The sequence below is a fragment of the Ceratotherium simum genome, chromosome 8, assembly GCF_057802395.1.
Source record: "Ceratotherium simum simum isolate JZ-2026a chromosome 8, ASM5780239v1, whole genome shotgun sequence".
NCBI classification, from domain to species: Eukaryota; Metazoa; Chordata; class Mammalia; order Perissodactyla; family Rhinocerotidae; genus Ceratotherium; species Ceratotherium simum.
This window is the reverse complement of record NC_141907.1, coordinates 69,302,538-69,325,905: the sequence shown is the minus strand read 5'-3', so window position 1 is coordinate 69,325,905 and position 23,368 is coordinate 69,302,538. Positions and strand designations below refer to the sequence as shown.

The window sequence follows — 23,368 nt, the reverse complement described above, 5'->3', positions numbered from 1 at the left end:
CTCATAATACCTGTTTGGTTTCCTTAAGTGCTAATTCATTTGTATCCACTGGTGGATGTCAAAATCTTTCTTTGTAGTTTGAATTGTTTGCTAGAAGAAAGTGAAGTGACTCTTGCGCAAAATATTCCTGTCACACAGAAGGAGTTTTTTGTACCATTCCAAGAAGACTTGGAAGAAGAGTCCCAGCAGTTCAGCATGTACATCACCTAGGGTTCAAAATCAACACCAAAATGGGTGCATATAAATGACCCTTCCTCTCCTCCTTTGCCTGCTATCTGATAGAGTCCTGATTAGGTCTGAAATAAACCAGTACCAGGAAAAATAAGAGAAGCTTAGGCCTGAATAAAGCAAAAAAAATTAATCATTTTGAAAATTCATTGGGCCTTCTCATTCACTAGAATCAAGTCTGTTTGTTTTTTCAAAAGTTTTATACATTGGCATATTTGGGTGAAAGGTAAAGCTTCTGTCCTCAGAAAATTTTAGTTTAAAGAAGGAATGGCAATCCACCTTACATACACAGATGTATGTGAGTGCATTCGATGTGTGAATCTTTATATTTACATGTGTTGTCAATACGTATTCCTACATGTGCATTAAATAAATCTAATAGAAGGAGAAGAGGAGGTCAGCAGTAAAGACTGATAAAATGAAAACACTTTTCCTTTAAATCAAAGAAATTTACAAGAAAATATAGATTTTTAAAGAGACAGGAAGTCCAAAAAGAATGCAGTTTTGTGAGAAAGGAATGGAGAACTACCAATCTACACGTGAATATGTATCTCACAGGAACCATCAGTTCCAAGATTGGGAAGGACTTTCCCTCTTTTTCCTCATCTCCAAACCTAGATCCTGAGTGCCTTCCTCTGTGAACACTTAATTTCCAAAGCAGTTGTTGTCAAACTGAGTCAATTAACAAACTGCCAGGTGTTGTCTGTAAGGTAACACAGCCTTGTTTTGGAGTCCAGTTCTGCTGGTGCCACCTCACAGATACTAGCACATTTATAAATCATCAGTGTCTGCTATCGCCACTGTCTCTACATTGGTGAGAACAGAGGGTGTAATGTAATTTGGAATTGGGTTTTGTTTTGTATTTTAGGAGGTAGATCTTACTAATCCCAAGACATTTAGAAACCTGGCTAAGCCAATGGGAGCACAGACAGATGAACGATTAGCTCAATATAAGAAGCGGTATAAAGACTGGGAAGATCCTAATGGTAAGTAACTTTTCTTGTCATTGGACTTGGTGCCTAAGTTTCAAAAGTAAGCCATCATTTAGTGGTCTTGTATCTTTCCCCAAATTGCTTATATATTATTACATCCATATATGTTATATACGCACACATATATACAACTGTCAGAGTAGAAAAATCAGGTTTTGCATGCCAACTGATGGCCAGGCTTAGAAGGCATTTTTTACGTAGTTTGTCAGGTACTGGCAGAAAACTAAGTATGTCTGCTTTGTATAGGGCAGAAAATCCCCATCGTAATCTGCCTTTCTAATCGTGTTTAGGCCAGGAACTACAGTTTCTTTTATTGACTCTCTTAATTTTATGGAAGCACATTTTGGAACCTTTTTGCATTTAAAAAAAAAAAAAAGTAATAATGACCTTCTAAAACACTATACAGTTTATTATTTATTATGTTTAATGTTTATCATGTATCCCCCTCAAACAGGCAAAACAAACAAAGGAAAAAAAAACAAGTAAGCCTAACGGTATTCCCTATGTGGACTCTTTTTTTTTTGACGCTGCTAAGGAGAGTATGTAATAAAAACTGCATAATATTCACAGACAACAATTTAGAGAAATATGTCCTTGCAAAGCCAGAACCTAATAAAAAGTAGCTATAAGTCAATATCCTGTGTTAGTGGAAGATGGTTTGCTGTTAAGGGTTATCTATTACAATAAGCCTCAAAACATGAATTGCCAGATGTGCTAGGTTGGGGGGAAAGGCATTGAATTATACTTACTTTGGATCACTGCCAAATATATAAGTGAGGGATAGCAGTGTCATCATAAAATTTTCATGCTACAAATGCCAGTACTAACTGTATTAGTGTCACAGTTATCACATACATTAGCATTGTCAAGCCTATTAATTAATACCAATTTTATTTTTTATATTTACTCTTTTGTTTTCAATTGTGCTTTAATTTTCTTGAACAGGAGAAACTCCAGCATACCACTATGGAACCCACTATTCATCTGCAATGATTGTGGCTTCATACCTAGTAAGGATGGAGCCTTTCACACAGATATTCTTGAGACTACAGGTAAGACTCTAAATTTAGAATTTTTCCATTTTTATTGAAGCCTTCTTTCTATTTAAAATTGTTGAGTTTTTTTTTTTTTTGATGTTGTTATATTGCCTTACAAAAAGCCCTGTGCAGTTTTAGTCACAAAAGTAGTCAAATATAATTAAAGTAGAATTTCACTGGACCAAAACTGATGAATAAACTAGAATTTGTTTACAATAACAAGTGCCAGGGTCCTTGAGTCTAATAAGCAAATAGCATATGCTTTCCAGCCTTAACTGGTTGAATTCAACACATATTAAAAGAAAGAAAATATAGTCTAGCTATTTGCTGTCTTCTTTATTATAATTACTTTTTTCTGCATTCTCTTTCATTTATTCAGCAAATTTTTTGGAATACCCACTATGTGCCAGGCACTGTGCTGGGTACTTGGAGGATGTCAATCAATAAAGACAAAAGCCCCATCTTGAGGAGCTTAGATATTTTAGTTGAGGGAGACAGAGACGCATGGTAAATAAGTATATTGTAAAGTGCTTTAGAGTGTGATCAACGCTATCAGAAAAATAGAGCTCAGGGAAGGCGGGTGGGAAGTACAGGAATGGGAGGTGGGGGGTGCAGTTTTAAATAGAGTGGTCAGAGTGGGTCTTCTTGAAAAAGGTGACATCTGAACAAAAACTTGAAGGAGGTGAGGGACTGACTCAGGCCGATATCTGGAGAATGGTTTCCACACAGAGGGAACAGCCCGTGTGAGGGCCCTGAGTCGGGCGTGTGTCTGGGATGTTTGAGGAATAGAGAGAGGCCAGTGTGTCTGGCGCAGAGTAAGTGTGGGGGAAGGTCACAGGGGATGAGGTCAGAGAGGTAACAGAGGCCAAACTGGCAGGCCTTGGCGGCCTGTGTTTGGACTTTGGCATTTTCCCACAGTGAACTTCATCATCAAGACAAATACGCTGTGTGCACTTAAAACACAGCACAGGGAGTTTGATTGAGGAAGGGGTGATGTATCTGTGAGGCTCTGTAAGCAAAAGAAATCCCTTTTCTATTTGAATTTGTTTTATTAATCTAGAACTTTTTGATCACCTTCCTAGCTCTCCACTTGATTCTCACTGGTATAAGAACTTATTATAAAGTTAGTCAAATGCATATATAACTTGAATATTTCCAGCTGTAGATGACTACATTAGAATCTCTTTTCAGGGGAGCTTCATCAAACTGTGGAAGAACTCCTGTTTCCTTATAGTCTTGCCCTATCTCTAGAAACTAATATTTTTTAATGACTTTTTGAAGTCTTTATATTTGGATTTCACTTTGATTACAAAACAAATACATTGAGCATCCTTTGTAAGGAGTACCCCAAAGAGAATTAATTTTCTTTTTGTGATTATTTAAAGTTGTATATTTGACATAGGATGATGGGAAATTGAAATGTCACCAACCGTATTTATTTGAGGTTTTCAAGCCTTTGAACTTGACAGAGGCTGTGAGGTGGGGGTGGTTCTATAATAGAGAGGTACCTTCTCGTTCTGCCCGCAGGGAGGCCACTTCGACCTGGCTGACCGGATGTTTCACAGTGTGCGCGAGGCCTGGTATTCCGCATCAAAGCACAACATGGCAGATGTAAAAGAACTTATCCCAGAATTTTTTTACTTACCAGAATTCCTGTTCAATTCCAACAACTTTGATCTAGGTACGTAGAGCTATGGCATTATCTTGGGAACGTTAGCCAGGAAAAGACTGGTAGAAATAAGTCACTTTTCTGCAGATTGTCTGCAGTGCACACCGACAAGATGTCCTTGTGGTCTCAGCTGCTGTTACTTATTGTAATTGGGTTTATGTGATTAAATATAAAAACAAAAATAGATTTATACCCCAAAATAGCTATTTCAAACCTAGAGTCTGAGAAACATTTATAAAGTGATACAGATTACATGTAATGGTCAGACTGTCGTTATTTCAGTGAAAACAGAAGTGAGGTGAAAATTTATTTGAAAATTATTATAGTTGAAACCCATTAATAGCAAGGAGCGGTGTATCCAAATTTTTCATGTATTTTTTAATCTTACGCATTGCCTGAGGTATTCTCAGCTTGTATGCTAATATGTTTTAAAATTAGAATTTCAGAATAGCTTGGTAAATCCCTTTTCTTTACCTGTTAGGGTATGATTTTCTAGAAAAACAGGCCCAAATCAACATTTATAAAAATGAGAGAAAATCATTAGTACTTTGCTCCCTGTATGTTATATAGAAGATACAGGAAGGAGATTTGACTTTGGTTATAGTTTCTTGGAACACAGTTTGCTGATCTGTGTTTCTGACTATTTCTTTTAAAACATATCAAAATTCCATTGTTTCCACCTCAGAATAATCCTGCCAAATATTGTTCTCTTTTCATATTTTTTCGTATCCCATATTTTATACTGTATTTAAGAGTTTAACTTATAAATCATGACCATACTACCTCAGAAAATTTCATTAACAGAAAATTCAGGGAAACATTCACATCTAATATGTTTGAGTGATTTTTTTTTTAACTTTTTAAAAATAATTTTTACTTAATTGTCCATCAGCAGTTCTACCCTGGTGAAATGATAGCTCCAGGTCCAATGGGAAAGATAATAAGACCCTCTCTATAGCCCCAGCAAAAGACCTGAAATTGAGTCTTCTCATTACCTCTGATTGGGCCCAGAGCTCACCCTTGAGCAGCTAAAGACACCAAGTTCTAGAACTTAGAGCTGGAGGGAGTGATGGTTCCTCAAAGAAATAGAATAGATGGTGAACAGGGAAAAACAGCAAGTGTGTACCTGGCATTTTAATATGGATGCACATTAGTGTTTCATTATGTTCACTTATAACTTACCTTTGGAGAATGCTCTCTTCCCTTGGGACATCACTTTCAAAGAGACAAATATGGAGAGGTACAGAACGAAAGAGGGACCCTCAATCTTCAGAAAGACTGGATCTGTTATAATAATCTATGTTGCAAAAATGTTCTAGCCGGACCACTTCAAACCCAACCAAATGATTCACTTTTAATTAATAAGTAAATGAAAGGAGAGTCATGTGTTTTTGTCATGCTCCCCTTCATGACAAATCATTTCCCTCCATGAAATCACACGCTTTAAAAAACGCTATTTGCATAAAAGAGCTAAAGCCATAATACTTAGAAAAAAAACATAGGATTAAATCTTCATAATATTGTATTTGAAAATCAATTCTTAGGATATCTAAAGCACGAGCAACAACAACAAAAAAAGTTAAATTGGACTTGATCAGAATTTAAAACTTCTGCATCCCAGGGTATTATGAAGAAAGTGAAAAGAAAACCTCCAGAATAGGAGAAAATATTTGCAAATGAGATACAGTCATGTGCTGCATAACAACGTTTTAGTTGATGATGGACTGCATATACAGCGGTGGTCCCATAAAATTATACTGTAGCTGAAAAATTCCTATTGCCTAGTGCATCTAGAAGAAGACACTCAAGAGATTCGTCCATGACTTCAAAGGATTTGCCAAGGATGAGGAGGTTGCAAAAATCAACAAGGCTCTGGCTGAGATGCAAACAACTTTAACCTGGGTGTGGATGAGGATGACATTGAGGAGCTCCTGGAGGTGGTTCCTGAGGAATTGACTACAGAGGAGTTGTTGGAACCAGAACAGGAATGCATAGCTGAAGAAGAGGCAGGAGAAAAGGGAACTGCAGGAGAAGAAAAGAAGAACCCCCAAGATAATTCAGTGTGGGGTTTAGCAGAAACTTGTGCAGACTTCAGCAAGCTCCTTAAAAAGTTTGAAAGCAGGGACCCCAACACTGAAACATTTTCATTAATAGAGAGGAATGTTCACGTGCATTATCTGCTTACAAGCAAATCTATGGTGAACAAAGAGACAAACCAAGGAAACCACCATAAACATATTTCTGGGGAGTGACACCTCCTCAAGGAGAGCCTCAGGCAGGTCCCTTAGGAGGTATTCCAGAAGAAGACATTGTTATCATAGGAGATGACAGCTGCATGTGTGTTATTGCCCCTGAAGACCTTCCAGTGGGACAAGATGTGGAGGAGGAAGACAGTGATATTGAAGATCCTGACCCTGTAGGCCTAGGCTAATGTGTGTGGTTATGTCTTAGTTTTTAACAAAAAAGTTTAAAAAGTAAAAAAAATTAAAATTTTAAAAATAGAAAAAAGCTTATAGAATAAGGATATAAAGAAAGAAAATATTTTTGTACAGCTGTACAATGTGTTTGTGGTTTAAGCTAAGTGTTATTACAAGAGTCAAAAAGTTTAAAAAATTAAAAAGTTTATAAAGTTAAAATGTTACAGTAAGCTGTTTATTATTAAAGAAAGATAAATCTTTTTATAAATTTAGTGTAGCCTAAGTGTCCAGTGTTGCTGAAGTCTGCAGTAGTGTACAGTAATGTCCTGGGCCTTCACATTCACTCCCCATCACTCACTGACTCACCCAGAGCAGGTTCCAGTCCTGGACGCTCCATTCATGTGAGTGCTCTATACAGGTGCACCATTTTTAATCTTTTATACGTTATTTTTACTGTACCTTTTCTATGTTTAGACATGTTTAGATACACACATACTTACATTGTGTTACAGTTGCCTGCATTATCCAGTACAGTAGCATGCTGTATAGGTTTGTAGCCTAGGAACAACAGGCAATACCATATAACCTAGGTGTGTAGTAGGTTATACCATGTAGATTTGTGTAAGTACACTCTATGATGTTTGCACAACGACAAAATGGCTTAACAACACATTTCTCAGGACATATCCCCGTTGTTAAGCAACGCACGACTGTATCTTACAAAGGTCCAGTATCCAGAATATAAAGAATTCTTACCCCTCAACAACAAAAAGGTAAACAACCCAAGTGAAAAATGGACAAAGGACCTGAATAGACATTTCTCCAGAGGAATTATATAGATGGCCAATAAGCAGATGAAAAGATGCTCAACATCATTAGTCATCAGGAAATGCAAATCAAAACCACAGTGAGGTACCACTTCACACTAAGATGGCTATAATGAAAAAAACCTGACACAAACAGAAAATAACAAGGACCGGCAAGGATGTGGAGAAATTACATTGCTGATGGAATGTAAAATGGTTCAGCTGCTGTGGGAAGCAGTTTGGTGGTTCCTCAAAAAGTTAAAGATAGACTTAGCACATGACCCAGCAATTCCACTTCAAGTTATATGTCCAAAAGAACTGAAAATGGAGACTCAAACAAGTACATGTACTCGTATGTTCATAGCTGCATTATTTACAATAGCCAAGTGGCAGAAACAGCCCACATGTCTATCAGTGGCTAAACAGATTGTGGGATGTACATAAAATGGAATATTACTCAGCCATAAAAAGGTATGAAGTATTGATAAATGCTACAACATGGATGAACCTCAAAAACATTACACTAAGTGAAAGAAACCAGACACAGAAGGTCACATAATGTATGATTCCATTTATACGGAGTATCCAGAATAGTAAATCCATACGCACAGAAGACAGATTGGTGGTTACCAGGGGTGGGGGTGGGAGGGTGAGAGGAGTGGGGAGCAACTGCATAACGGGTACGAGGTTTTTTTGGGGGGTGAGGGAAATGTTTCAGGACTAGATAGAAATGTGGTGGTTGCACAACATTGTGAATGTACTAAATGCCACTGAATTGTTTACTTGAAAATGATTAATTTTTTGTTATGTGAATTTCACCTCAATAAAAAGAAAATACAACACAGCACTGCCTCTCCACCCAGAAAAGACAATATAAATGACTTGAAAGAGCACTTGGCTTTTTTCCCTGGTTCTGGGATGAGTAACATCCACCCCTGGTCTTCTTGACCTCACACCCTTGGATATATATGGAGGGGAGCTGCAGAGTAGCAGAATCAGACCAGAGTTTTCTACAGACCATTCCCTTTAAATGACATTTTCAAATTGCAGATAGTGCTGCTAACATAACATTACATCACATAATTATTTAGGGATTATGAACAAAATTTTGAAAAGTAGATTAAACTCAAGGAGCCTATCGATTATTACTTGTTTCTTATTATCAAAAAATTAGGTCTGGAGGGCATTTCAAGGGGACTGGAGTGAGGGTATGAAAGAGGGGGGAGGGCTTGTAATAACTTGATTGTTTTATTTTCTTCTTAAGTCAGATGGTAATTTTTCCAGCCAAGTCAAGACATTCCTTTAAACAAGAAACTGATTTTTTTATCTCTCACTTAATATCACATTGTAAATAAGCCATCTAATAACAATGATGAAAACAAGGTTGTTTCTAAGGGAAATATTTTTATTGGCACTCTCTTGGAACTGCCTTTGTGTTCTAAAATTTGAACAATTGCACTTCTCTGAAAATTTCTAATACAACTATTTACCTAACCAACTGCTGTTAAGCTAGAGAGTCAATGTTATTGTTTATGGAGTCATTTTTACAATGATCATCTGATTGGTAACTAAGAAAACTCTAAGCTAAAGTGAACTTTCTGGTGTTATTTCAAAAAAAGAAGAAAAAGAACCTGTTTCCTTAGATGCCAGTCCCATTTAATGTGTTTCGTTGTGGATAGATTTCATAGCAAACAGTTTCTTTAATATTTCACAGATTATCTGGCTGTGACCAAAAATACCAGTTTACGTGGAATAAACACATCTTGGTATGCATTATCACAACTGGATGTTTTTGTTTCTGCCAGGCAGCCCCATAGTCTTTCCAAATGTGTTTTTCTGTTAGATCATACACTAACAGCAAAAAGTTATGTTTCAGATTTTTTTTAGTGAGAATCCTTACTGCAAGATACCTGTCAGTTCTACAGAGTTCTCGAGATTTAAGAATCGGAAATATGTGAAACCACATGTATTGCAAATATCTCTAGTAGACTGTGGTACTTTCATTTCCTCTTAATGGAGGAATTTAAATTGAAAAGAGAGAACTCAAATTGAAAATAACGGAGGAATTAGGTATACTTTCAATAACCTCCTCCAGGTGAAGGGCAAAATTTTGTCAAAACATTAAGACAAGAAATTCAGCACTGGTTAACTGCTGATGACTCACCAAGCTTTAAGCATTCTAGAAAAGCCTAAACAAAAGAGGAGTTTGGAGAAATTGTTAATGGTCTTCCAAATGAGCCATCCTGAAGGGGATTGAATTTGAGCAGTTTTCCAAACTCAAAACAGTAGCCCCATAAAGTGTTTCATTAAGGACTCTTGTGGTCAATTAAATTTCAGAAATGTTCTGTTTCATATCCCTCCTAGGGAAGAACAATGCGTCTTAGGAGTCTTGCAGGAGAGAAACGTGTTTCATTTTGCGTAACTCAGCATTTCCTGAAGTCATTTGACCGTGAGGGCCCTTCAGTTTTGCTAACACTTAATAAATCTCTCTGAAGGAATGCTCTAAGGAGCAGTCTTAGAGAAATGCCAGAGTAGATGATCCCTGAGGTCCTTTCTGCTGGTAAATTTTGTAATTCTAGTAATGAATTAACCTACTATTTCTCTGTTACTTTAATATGAAGTTATTATTTATCTCATTTTTTTCATTTTCTTTTTAATGTATCCAATTGCACAGGCTGTAAACAAAATGGCACCAAGCTTGGAGATGTTATCCTTCCACCCTGGGCAAAAGGGGACCCACGAGAATTCATCAGAGTCCACCGCGAGGTAATGGGAATGCACTTTGCAGTTGAACTTGGATTTCACTGGGCCGTGGACCACAGTACAAAGAGAGGATCTTGAGCAATGTATCACCTATTTGTTCAAGTTACTAATACTGTTTTTATGATTTTTAGTTATTTCATTAGTTCCTAATGACCACTGGCCAATTCTTTTACTTTCTGAGCAAGTAATAAATGTCAGCCAGTGACTGAACTGTGTTTTGAAATTACAGGCTTTGGAATGTGATTACGTGAGTGCCCATCTGCATGAGTGGATTGACTTAATCTTTGGCTATAAACAGCAAGGCCCTGCGGCAGTAGAAGCTGTAAATGTCTTCCATCATCTTTTTTATGAGGGTCAAGTGGATATCTACAACATAAATGACCCACTAAAGGAAACAGCCACCATAGGGTTCATTAATAACTTTGGTCAGATCCCAAAACAGGTATGGATGTTCTTTTCTTATCATTGATGTTCTCTGTTTCATTCTTTAAGCTCTGAAATGTTTCTTTAGATGGTAGATGACCATATAATAATAAAGTTTAGACTGTTTTTAATGAAAGACCATAAATCTCACCCAGTAAGTTCCTAGATTATTGTTTTCTCCTCCCATTCACATCCAGATAAATAGAAATTTTGTTGTTCAAAGAGAATTTTCCCTCAAACACTAGTGCAGGACATGCTTTCCTGTACCTGCTCAAGACCTGGCAGGAGGACAGGAAGAGCAGGGAAGCCGACGGGGCCTTGGGGGCCCCAGTATACACAGAGATGGGGTGTCGACCAGAGGCCAGTAGGAAGCCAATACTGACTTTAAGCAGGGAAATGACATGATCCTGTTTAAACTTCAAAGATCATTCTGGCTGCAGTCTCACACACCACTGTAGGGGAGCCAAATTCGGAGCAGAAGACCACCTAGGAAGCTCTTGCAGTAGTTCAGGGAACAGACAGTGTGGTTTGGGTGAGAGAGGTGAGTGTGAGAAGTGCTGTGATGGAACTACATGCCATGGGAATGCCTAGGACCGGCCCTGCACCAGCTCCTCCAGCCACCCTCAGGAACCTGGAGAGCAAGAGCAAGCGCTTAGCCTCTCAGCACCCAAATGCTGTAGATCTCTCACCTGCAGTGGTGAGCAAACTTCTGTTAAGAGACTTTATCCCCCTCGTCCAGGGCACGCCTGGAGGGCAGGACGCACCAGGAGTAATGCAGCACTGTGCAGAAGGCACGCTTTGCGAGGCAGTTCAGACCTCCCACCTTTCCCAGGTGCCGCGGGGCTCCACACTTTGGCCCTGGCTGTCCTTCTCTGGTCCTGCTTCAGATCTCTCTCCTGGACTCCCTTTTTGTGGGTTAACCAACTGTGAGGTTTCCAGGGCTGGCCATTGGGAGCACACAGAACAATGGCAAGTCTTTGTGCATGAAGAGTCATAATAGACAGCTGGACAGCCTGTAACTGCCCCGCTCACAGTGCAGTCTGGTCTCCAACGAAGGAAGCAGGTTTACTTTCAAAGCAAAATGCTTGTTGATAAACGCCAGTCACAGCTGAAGAATCTTGGTTAAACTTTTCCTTTGTTCTGCGGGTTACAAGCACAGGAACCATGTTTCATACTCCCTGGGAAACAAATATTCATAACAAAAAAATCAACACGTGCACTGTCTCAGGATTTTTGTTCCACTTTTAAGTATAATAGGCAAGCAGTCTGAAGATGGAGTTTGGATATTAATGTATTTCTAAGACCTTCCAGTGACTAATAGAGAGTACTTTCACGTATAGCCATCCTAGAAAAATCGAAGTTTTCTGGTCACTATATCCACACATCTTTTTATATACCCTAGCCTGGCACTGTGCTCTATCCTTAGGTCCTCATATAAAAGTTCTTCAGTAAATTTTCATTCATGAATGTGCTTTAAAGCATGTGGGTCTTTTTTACACAACTTCAGAGTCTTGTGTCATTATTAACATTTGTAGAAGATAACAGAACCCTGATCCTGTGCCCCTGTGTATAGATAAAATAGGAACAATATGTTTAAAGGCCTGGGAATCTAAAATGTATATCTTCTTTGATACAAAACATTTTTTCTATTTTTTCTTCTGGAAATCCAGAATGTCAAACTTACAAAGTGTGATGGTATAATATTCACCTTAAACCTCGTTTCATCTAAGGTTTTCCAAATATTTTCCTCAAATACCAGTTTTCCAGCAGAAATGACTCTGCCTATTTTGAAGATCTATAATATTTGAAAAATAGTAATCTGAAATGTACTTTAATACTTTTTAATCCTGTAGAAATACTGAAGAGAGAAGCCAAAGATTTTTTTTCCCTTACAATATTGCAAAGTAAAAAGAAGGCAACAGTGTTCACACTTTCAGCAAATTAGTAGCCCCTAAAAGGCACCAAAATAATGTTGCATAGAGAAAGGCCACGTTGAAGCCAGAAATAACCAGTTAGAATGTCTGCCTGCCCTCAGTGGCACAGAATGGTATCAGGCTATAAAGAATTGGTTAGCTTTTAAACATCATTGGGAAATCATTGTCAGTCGACTGTAGTTTGCGTAAATTAATTGACTTTTGAGAAGTTGTCATGAAATCAGTGTAGCATAGAGCATGGTGGCAACCCAGGCTTTGTATCACAGCCCTGGCCCTGTTGACTAAGGTGTCGAATCTCTGGCAACCTTCTGAGTCTCTTTGAATTTCTTTCCTCAAATAGAAAATGCAATAATATAGTACCTAACGGTTCTTGTGAAGCTTAAGTGAAATAAAAACCTAATACCTGGCATATAAAACGGCTTAATTAACATTAGCTTTCGTTATAAAATGTCATCTTCTCTTATACCAGTTATTTAAAAAACCTCATCCACCAAAGCGAGTGAGGAGTCGACTCAACGGAGATAGTGCAGGAATCTGTGTCCCGCCAGGAGCTACAAGTGACAAGATCTTTTTCCATCATCTAGACAACTTGAGGCCTTCCCTAACCCCTGTAAAAGGTAAGATGACAGGAAATAAATGTTTGATTCATGATTCCATGGGGTTATTTAATAATCCTAGTTTAGCAATAACAAATTTGCTTTTCAACAATAGTGTAATTTATAATAAGTACTATACTTTTTGTGATAAGTCATCAAATACTTTTAGAAATTCTCCTTTTCCTTTTCTGTTTTCTTTTTTTGGCCTGTGGATTTTTCATCAAAAAGAACCAAACAGGTTTCTGCTTCCTGCTGCGATAGTGAAAACTCTAATGTACCAAATCTTGTAGCTTAACTTTATATTATATAAAGACTTATGTCATCTTCATTTATACATGTTCTGCCCATTTAGAAATAGTAAGAAGATTGCATCTTTGATATGCCAACAAAAAGATTCTCTTTTACCTAATGTTATTATGAGTTATCTAAAAGTACTTTTTCAGGTGGATTTTTTTCTCTTAGAATGAAAAAGTGTTTTACGAGGTCTTGAAGTTGTCGCTTTAACAAATCCAGAAATTGAAATGTCAAAGTATGGTTAATTGCATTGGCTACCAGCTCTGCCATTTCACCTCACTGCACAGACTCTGCTCTGTGCCAGCTCCGGTCCCTGCCTGGCATGGTTCTGGAGCGCTGGTGTGGTTGGCAGAGTTCCGGGGCAGAGCAGGGGGTGCAGGCCTCTCAGGGAACGTCATGGCCTTTTTTCAGGAAGTCTAAGGGCTGGCTATAACTTGGGAGGTGCCGAAGGCCTAGATTGGTTGAAGGTCTGTGCGTGGCATTCTGGGGAGCATCCCAGATCACTCTGTGCAGTCCTAACAATCAGGAAGCCAGGCTTGATTATTAGGAGCCAGACCCAAGAGTGTCCAGAGACAGGAAGGCTGGAGGGAAGCCCTGCAGAACACCTGTCAGGGCCTGACATCCACCTGGCAGGTCTTGTAGGAGACTCAAAAGCCAAGATCTAAGATCATTTTGTCTTAATATAGGTGTCAGGATGCTTGATTTGTATGAATTTTTGAGATTACTTTATTATCCCAGTGGGTTTCCCTGTCCCTATTCTAATGTGTTGATTTGCTTTTTATAGAACTCAAAGAGCCTGTGGGACAAATAGTGTGTACAGATAAAGGCATTCTTGCAGTAGAACAGAATAAGGTTCTCTTCCCACCAACCTGGAACAAAACTTTTGCTTGGGGCTACGCAGACCTCAGCTGCAGGCTGGGAACCTATGAGTCAGACAAGGTTTGCATTGTTTCTTGCTCACTCATTTAATCTCACTCTCTCATGGTCTGGATATTCTGCTTAATGGGGGTGGGGAGAGCCCCATCCAAAGGCTTGTCAGCTATTCCCTTACAGCCCAGAGGAAGGGAGAGCTTCACTGCATCAGATCAGGATAAAGGAGCTAGAGGACAAATCGTGTTTCCTACAGAACAAGCCTCTTTTGTAAAGTTGTGTACTAGGAGCTAGCAGTTTCTCTCCCACTCAAAGAATTCCTCCACGTTCTAGCCAGCCAGGTATTCAACATTTCCGCCAACCAGAAGAGCCTCCTTTTGGTGAGTCACCATCTGGCCCACTTATCATTTAGTACAGCCATGCATTGCTTAATGACAGGGATACATTCTGAGAAATGTGTCGTTAGGCAATTTCGTCATTGTGCAAACATCACAGAGTGTACTTACAGAAACCTAGACGGTTTAGCCTACTACACTCCTAGGCTATGTGGTACTAATCCTATGGGACCACTGTCGTTTAAATGGTTTGTCCTTAACCAAAACGTCATGCAGCACGTGACTGTACTCTTAAACGGCTGGCAGAAAACCTGTCACCCCATCCCCCAAGAAGCAGCAGCTACTGTTTTGAGTCCCATAAGTTCCTCTTGGAGAGGCAGGATGTAGTGATCCTTTAGTGCCCTGTGTTTGTCCTCTGACAGCCCCCTCCTGAGTGCAAGAGGGATACAGTCTGCACAGGTCTGTATGTTCTGTTTAGTTAACGTCTCATTAAACCGCAGCACTCGTGCTTTCCTTTTACATCTAACTGGCTACAGCAAACACATCCTGTTACCAGATTACCCCCTGCATCTTACATAGCATCACACAATCCGAATGTCATTTTCCTGGACTGGAAAAGCTGGAGACCCCCATTATGAGCAAAGTCCTTTTTATTATGGTTTTTAGCAGCAACTGTGGTTAGGAGGCTGTCGGGGGGAGTTCAGAGAAGAGCTTCAGTGGAAATGTTGCTAAATTGAAACCAGCCCAGAATGGAACCAGGTCTTTGCCTGTGAGGTGCCTGCACGGAGTTCTCCTTTGCTCAGTGTGCTCATTGTGTTGCAGGAGTATGTAGTACGGGAGGGCGGTGTGTCTCACTTCTGTTTTGTTTTACAGGCAGTGACTGTTTACGAATGTTTGTCTGAGTGGGGCCAGATTCTCTGTGCAATCTGCCCCAACCCCAAGCTGATCATCACGGGCGGAGCGAGCACAGTCGTGTGTGTGTGGGAGATGGGCACCTCAAAAGAGAAAGCTAAGACCCTCACTCTCAAACAGGTAACAAAATGTGCAGGATACGGACATAGTCCATCTCAGCTGCCTCACTTGAGAGCAACTGAAAAGCTTCCTCCATTCCAAGGTGCTTCAGACGTAATGGACAAAACCAAAATAATATATGTTCTTTTACTAGAAATGGGTCTAAAACGAAAGAAAATGAAATCAGAAGATAACTATTTCTAAAAATGACCTAAGCTGGTCCTTTTTTAAAATCTAAAGCAAGCTGTCGTTGGGTAATATTTTTTTAATATATTTAAGTAATATAAATGTTTCTCAGAAATTATATGTAAATTGAATTTTTGCAAACCAAATTATATTTGCTATTAATTCATATTAATATATTATTAATTCATAATTATGAATTAATTCATTCTGCTGGACCAGAATGAATTCTTTGGTTCTTTTATTTTTCTCTTTCCTCATCTATCCTATCCTTAAGGATATGAATGTATTCAGTAGAACAAGTATTTGATCACTTGTTATATACTGACTCTATTATAAATTTTTACTTAAAGGAAGAATCCTTTTATAATTAAGCCGTCATCTTTTAATATTTGATTTGTGAGTGAATTTACCATGAAGTGTTTTTTAATGGAGTATACATCTAAGTATTTTTTATGATACAGATTTGAAAAGTAGTATAACCTTAATATCTATATGTATTGAGTACCATTCAGGGCACTGTGCTGGGGGGTTAAAAATGTAAAACTCCAATCCTCACAATTCTTTGAGGTAATTATTGGCTCTATTTACACCTGAAAAAACACGGCTTAGAGAGGTTAAGACACTTGCCTAAAGTCAAGATGTAGATTCAGTTGTATGTGACTCCAAAGCCTTTCAGAGCCCAACTCAAACAAATAGTAGGGTCTTAACTGTCTATGGAAAGGGTGGAAGCCCTTGTACTTATGCCAACAACCATCTATATGGGCCAGAAACTTCACTGGTTGCTGGGTCTAATGGCCGAGCTCATAAAGAGACACAGTATCGACACGAGCAGATACAAGGTCGACAGTGTAGTATGCTGATACAAACTCTCCTGCTGACAATATTTTCAATTTAGAAAATAGGCTTTGAAGCTAGTCTGTCAGTAACCCCTCAATAAAAAGCACTTATTTAAAACAGCCTTCCGGGGTTTCCTAAGCATACTTTAAGGATGTCTGTGTGACCAAAATTTTAAGCCAACTCCTTATTTAAATAGTAAATGCTCAGAAACTCCTAACAGTAGTCTAAATCTTTTTCTTCAAAATAATTCCTTATTTTCCCACGTTGCCGTTTCCCTGGGTCTCTTCATATTCCAGTTTGTCTTCATATTCCAGTAAAAGAGGGAAGTTCTTATTCTAGTTTGAAGAAGGAGTCCCTCTTGGGCACAGATGTCCAGATGTCTGCAGTTCAGTAATAGGAACTTGGCAGACACACCAGGACCACATTTTCCTGTGATCTGTCCAGGATCATGTGCTGTAACCACACAGTCTTCACACTTTGTGCATTTTTTTTTTTTTTTTTTTTTTTTTGTGAGGAGATCAGCCCTGTGCTAACATCCGCCAATCCTCCTCTTTTTTTTTTTTTTTTGCTAAGGAAGACGGCCCTGGGCTAACATCTGTGCCCATCTTCCTCCACTTTATATGGGACGCCGCCACAGCATGGCTTGCCAAGCAGTGCGTCGGTGCGCGCCCGGGATCCGAACCAGCGAACCCCGGGCCGCCGCAGCGGAGCGCGCGCACTTAACCGCTTGCGCCACCGGGCCGGCCCCCACACTTTGTGCATTTTTTAAAAATCCATTCAGTTATAGTTCCTTAGACTAACAGGAGTTGGTGGCATGAAAGAATTGATTCAGAGTTTAAATTCTGTACCTTGGGGGCCATAATCAAGACATCTCCAAGTAAAAATGGTGTGAAGAAACCCAAGCTGGGCTGCAGTTGCCGTTCTCCCTTCCTTCTAAGATACTGGCCCAGACCCCGGAAAGGAGTAATGTACAAATGAAGATTAGAGCTTCCACTGTCTTCCAGACTTCTCCTTTCCCCGTGGTGGGATGAGGCAAGGACAGTGGGCAAGAGGAGAAGGAAGACTTTCCAGACACTGCCGCTCAAGGCGCTGTCTCCCCCCACGAGCTCCTGTCATTTCCTTGTGCATCCGGGACTTTCTGGAGTCCCTTAAGGAGCCCTCTCACTGTGATCAGCCTGGTTTTTCCTGTTCTCCTTTGTAGGCCTTACTTGGCCACACCGATACTGTCACCTGTGCCACAGCATCATTAGCCTATCACATAATCGTCAGCGGGTCCCGTGACCGAACCTGCATCATTTGGGATCTGAACAAACTGTCATTCCTAACCCAGCTCCGAGGCCATCGAGCTCCGGTGTCTGCTCTTTGTATCAATGAATTAACAGTAAGTAGTAAATTACCCATTTGGTTTATGTTTAGGAAAACAAGTAGTTCTGGCCAATGTAAATAAAAAATGACTGTTTTCTGAAGTGATAGACATTCATTTTATAAAAGCCACTGCATTTTCCTTGATTTATGTGTTGTTTGCAAAAGCAAATGGATATGAAAGTTTGTAACCCAGAGAGAAATTTTGTCTTAGAATTTTTTTTTTTTTGCTAAGGAAGACGGCCCTGGGCTAACATCTGTGCCCATCTTCCTCCACTTTATATGGGACGCCGCCACAGCATGGCTTGCCAAGCAGTGCGTCGGTGCGCGCCCGGGATCCGAACCAGCGAACCCCGGGCCGCCGCAGCGGAGCGCGCGCACTTAACCGCTTGCGCCACCGGGCCGGCTGCATACTTTAAAGAGCAAGATTTGGTTCAAAACAAAACATTCTAGAATAGGCTTTTTTAAAACCAAAGAATTTATAGGATTTGTTAAGAATGTTGAAATTGTTCCGAAATTTTTATGAAATATATTTAAATTATTTATGTATTAGGTAAAGTGAATAGAGTAATATTTGGGTACCCAAACAAGAGAATAATTGTTATAGAACTATTATCAAAACAGATCCCAAAGTTATCAAAGGACATTATCTCTTCTCAAAAATAAATATTTTTTGCACAAATAAATGAGTCAGAATAAAATAAATGTACTGACCTAGGAGTCCCCCGTGTGGACCAGGCCCTCCTGAGGTGGGGCAAGGGCAGCGTAGGTGTGTTGCTAAGGTGTGTTGGTGAGCAGGGGAAGCTGAGGGTGAGGTGACAGAGACTGAGGCCTCGGTGTTCAAGGGAAAAGTCATCCTAGTTGTATGGAGATGATGCCCACATATGCACATCCTTCTTGCAAATCAGCCAGAACCCACCCAGCCTCATCCCTTCTTAGCTCTGCCGACCCATTCCCACCCTTCCCCTCAGCCCTGCCCCGGCTCAGCCTGCACGACACAGAGTGGTTCTAGCCACGTCATATCATCACTCACAAGGCCAGCTTTCCTTCCGAGGGATGCTGCATCTTTCATTTCTACCAGAAGATACCAAGTATTATGCTGTTAATCAAATACCTTGTAGTCACTCCAAGAAAAAAAAGAAAGGAATTCACTTCTAGTGAATGGCGCTTAGAGTGTCTGATAATAGTAAGAGTAGTGAGAGTTGGCAGTGAGTGGGGAGGATGCGGGGGTAAAAAAGTCGGATTAGTTTTTCATTACATTTGAAAGGTTTAAGATGTGGTTAGAACAGGACCTTGGGCTGGTCCTGTAAACGTTTGTACCTAAGAGCTTTACAAAAATGTCGGTGCAGCAGAACCGCTCTGACCCAGCAGTGTTGCTCTGAGTCAATGCTTAATTGCACTATTTGGAGCACTTAGTTTTGTGGTTGTTCTTAACTTAGATACTGAGAATTTTATTTATAGTCAGTTGTTTGAGCAAGTGTACACCCATTGTATTACAAAAGTTGCTGCAAACACTACAGAAGTGTTGTTTTCCCTTTTAAGATGCTTTTGTAATCTCTTAGTAACTCATGAAAAGATCCCTATTTCTGTTATATTTTTGCAGCCAATATCAAGTCTGCTTTACTTCAGTCTGCATTTGGGGCCTCAGCTACCTTGCAGCTGCCCTTTAATTCCTCTTCTTACTGCTCAGCCCTCATAACCACAGTCTTTGCTCTAATGCACTCTGAGTGCGGCGCCCTGGAGTAACTGAAGGAAGTCTTGCGTAGCGCCCGGTGGAGCGGCTGCCTCTCGTCTCCTGCAGAGACTGAGGCCGTTCATTAAAGCTCGGCTGCCGACACTCGCTGTCGGAGGCGGTCCAGTGGCCGACACGGAGGTAGACACAGCAGTACTTTGCTGAGTATTATTTTTGTTTGAGTTTTGGTTTGGTTCTTGCCGTCTTGGTAGAAGAACAGCAGAGAGAGGAAGAAAGGGAGAGAACAGTAGCAAGGCCCGCACAGACAGTGGTTTGGGAAAGCCCCAGGCCTCCCCCTGACCTCCTGCTTGCATTGGTGCTGCTGTTCAGCTTGTAGTTTCCCTCTGGTTTTGATGACCATCTTCTAGTTTCTATAGGTTCTCCTGTGCCTGTTGGCTGCACTGAAATTCACCAGGTCATTTCTAAAGTCAGTCCCTAGCATCGTGACGGTCAGGCTGTCCGAGGGATAAGAGAGGCAGCATGGTGTGGTGTATCAGCTTCGGGGCCAGAAAGAGCTGGGTTCAAATCTTTATTCTCTGATATTAGGCAAGTTACTTAAGCTCTTTGCACCTCCCATTCATCCTCTCTTAAGCAGGGCTGGTGGTGGCTCACCTCACAAGCTGGTTGTAAGGATGAAATGGAGTGTCTGAAGTGCCCACCACACTAACATACACAGTGGGTGCTTCAGGAAGTGTCTCAGTTCCTTTAACAGCAGTGGGTTGTATTCATACCAGGTTGGATGGAGCCCAGCCTGCTAAAATTTGAGGGAAAAGCTTGTTCTTTTCCATCTTTGAAACTCATGAAAACCTGAGTTATCAGCTCAGGGAGTCTTAGGGTTTATTCAGTTTGCCGAGAAGTGACCTGTATACCAGTTTTCTTCTTTTTTTCCTCATTCCCCAACCCTTATCGTGAATACAAATTTTAAAATAGGATAATACAATGTTACCAAGATTTCATCTTTTCATTTATTGGAGAGAGAGATACAACTATATTTGGACTGAAAGATTTCTCTTCCATCCTATGGTTTTGGTGATTGGACTCATTTTGTAAAATTAAGTGGGAGTGGATCCCTGCCTCTAAATGAAAGTTATAAAAAGACTTGTAAACAACAGACCCTCCGGAGGAAGAGTAGTTCATCGCCTCGTTAGAGCACGGACAGCTTTGGCATGGGCTAGAACGTCACTCAGCAGTGTGCGGGGGCGTAGACGGAGAGTGTGGAAGGGCTCCTGCTGTCGTCTCCATCGGAGATGGAACATTGGAGATGGACCTTGGCCGCAGCACACACTCAACCTTGGATTCTTGAAGAGGCCTCTTTGCAGGGTATTTTTTTAAGTCAGCAAGCACTGAATTCCAGGCTACCTCAGAAATTACCCAGCCACTAGTTGAAGGACAAAAAGGTTTTTTAAGAGCTAGGCCAAGGATTCAGTTTGCTTCTGAAACCAGAACCTGATACGAGGGGAGCAAAGAGAGTGAAGTTTGTCTTTACCTTCTCAGGGGGACATTGTGTCCTGCGCTGGCACGTATATCCACGTGTGGAGCATCAATGGGAGCCCTGTTGTGAGTGTAAACACATTCACAGGTAGGAGCCAGCAGATTGTCTGCTGCTGCGTGTCGGAGATGAACGAGTGGGATACACAGAACGTCATAGTAACGGGACACTCAGATGGTGTGGTCCGGGTAAGTCAGCTGCGAGAAAAGCACGTTAGGTCTCTGCTGCCCAAGTTTACCTGAAACAGTTGAAAGACATCTGACCAGGTTGTAATATTGTTTAGCAAACTCGCTCAGATTCAAACAAGCCTTGGCCACTGTGTTATCAGACGTGGGGAACATCAGTGACTCGGCTTCTTTTCTTCCCATTAAGTAGATTTGTTAGTGCCACTAACCAGTTGGCAGCTTGACACAAGATGGTCACTTAAACATGATTCCCATGTCACTTTGGGATTGCTAAAAATGTAGATTACCTACGTGTTGGCTTTTCGGCCTGCCAAATGGCTTCTTAGGGAAAACAGGGACTGTCTCTTTTCTACAGAGAATTACAGAGCTAGAAAATGCTTCCAGAGGCCTCAAGTTGTCCGTTCCTTGTCTAGAATCCTACATGATTTCACCTGAATCCTAGATAGTTTATCCTTTTCTTAGTTTTCTCTGTGTTGGGTGTCTGCAGAAAGTAGAGTCCAAGGAGTATTTACCTTAGTAGTCTTTTCAAATATTTGGGCTTTTCTCACTCAGGAGATTTTTCTTTATGCCTGTTTTCTTTAATTGTGCTCTTTGTAAAAGCAGAGAGCAGCTGATTGCTGTCCTCATAGTCACAGTCACAGGCTGGGCACAAGGAGGCTTTCAGCCACTCCCACACCACACCTTGTGCCTCAGACAACAGGCACCCCCCAAAGTCTGCTGTCTCCAGAGCAGCGTTTCAGACAACTCCATCTGTGAGGCATGATGAAAAGCTCTATAGCCAAATACATTTGGGGCTCCTTACTCTATGCCTTCTTGGAGATCTAGAGCATATATTAGTATATGCGAGGCTCTCAGAGTTTTTTGTAGGAAACACAAAAGTGTACTTAGTTGAACCATATTTTTCAAACTTACTTGACCACAGTCCTTTTCCCTCCACCATGAAACACACATTAACATCTCATGGAACACAGTTCGGGAAGCACTGTTTAGGTGTAGTGTTGGGGAGCAGGGAAATTCCTCCCTCTACCCTTCTTGAGTTCCTATGGCTGGACCAATAAAATTGATGGAAGACCAGATTAACAGGAGAAAAACCAGTTGAATACGTATGTATGGGAGATCATTAAAAAATGATGCTCAGAGAATGAACAAAGAGGCATTGTCTCTTTTTACACAAAGAGACAATAAATTTGTAAGGAATTGACAGGACAAAGAAACTTAAATTTAGGGTACATAATTAGTGAGAAATTTAAGCAGAGTTTAGGATTGAAGTAGTAAATTAGTAAAGGTAACAAAATTTGTTTGCTTATGCAGGTTTCTCGGCCCTGAATTCCCTATCTCTGGTGCTAAGAATATCTCTATCTCCTGGTACAGGGAGGGTACCTTTCGCTTGGGAGATTTATTTCCTGATTTCATGGGGAACAGAGAGGAGGGTCAAAACTTTAAGTCAAAATAAGTAACTTTAATTCAAAATAAAAATATGCCATTGTGGGTTATTTTGAGGTGGCCTGTCCTGGGTCCCAACAGTAGGCAGTCCCCTGCCACGTTTTTTCAAGATACAGGGAAATCTAATTTTACACAATAATAGAAATTAAGTTATTTGTTTAACCCCAGGAGCCCATCCTGTAACATGCAAATCGTTTCCTTAACCTATTTAAGTGTTTTTTATTTTCATACTTATTTTAATTTAGTTTTGGAGAATGGAATTTTTGCAAGTTCCTGAAACACCAGCTCCTGAGCCTGCTGAAGTCCTAGAAATGCAGGAAGACTGTCCAGAAGCACAAATAGGTATCTAATACTCTCTAAAAAGTTATTCACGGCCAGCCTGGTGGTGTAGTGGTTAAGTTTGCACGTTCTGCTTTGGCAGCCCAGGGTTCACTGGTTCAGATCCCAGGTGCGGACCTACTCACCGCTTATCAAGCCATGCTGAGGTGGTGTCCCATATAGAAGAGCTACAACTCTACAACTGTGATACACAACTATGTACTGGGGCTTTGGGGAGGGGAAAAAAGAGAAAAAAAGAGGAAGATTGGCAACAGATGTTAGCGCAAGGCCAATCTTCCTCAAAGAAAAATAACCTTTAAAAAAAAACGGTTCAGTAGTTTTCATATGTTTTTCCAAGTCATTATGGATAAACTTATCTCAAACAGCATAAACAAGAGCCTGAGGTGGGGCATCGCTCTCAGAAGCACAGTAGCCACCTAG

At 40.4% G+C, this 23,368-nt stretch overlaps 1 protein-coding gene across 13 annotated transcripts in view; it reads left to right on the top strand.

Annotated features, from left to right (window-relative positions):
* WDFY3 (WD repeat and FYVE domain containing 3) overlaps nucleotides 1–23,368 on the top strand; it is a 256,639-nt gene that overhangs the window by 225,139 nt on the left and 8,132 nt on the right. For all 13 annotated transcript variants that reach the window (XM_087434534.1, XM_087434532.1, XM_087434530.1 and 10 more), the window contains 11 exons: nucleotides 1,097–1,214; nucleotides 2,166–2,272; nucleotides 3,785–3,938; nucleotides 9,824–9,915; nucleotides 10,142–10,354; nucleotides 12,739–12,886; nucleotides 13,944–14,098; nucleotides 15,238–15,396; nucleotides 17,600–17,779; nucleotides 20,987–21,169; nucleotides 22,855–22,951. In XM_087434534.1, the coding sequence (XP_087290660.1) occupies nucleotides 1,097–1,214; nucleotides 2,166–2,272; nucleotides 3,785–3,938; nucleotides 9,824–9,915; nucleotides 10,142–10,354; nucleotides 12,739–12,886; nucleotides 13,944–14,098; nucleotides 15,238–15,396; nucleotides 17,600–17,779; nucleotides 20,987–21,169; nucleotides 22,855–22,951 (1,606 nt within the window). The remainder of the gene's footprint in view (nucleotides 1–1,096; nucleotides 1,215–2,165; nucleotides 2,273–3,784; nucleotides 3,939–9,823; nucleotides 9,916–10,141; nucleotides 10,355–12,738; nucleotides 12,887–13,943; nucleotides 14,099–15,237; nucleotides 15,397–17,599; nucleotides 17,780–20,986; nucleotides 21,170–22,854; nucleotides 22,952–23,368) is intronic.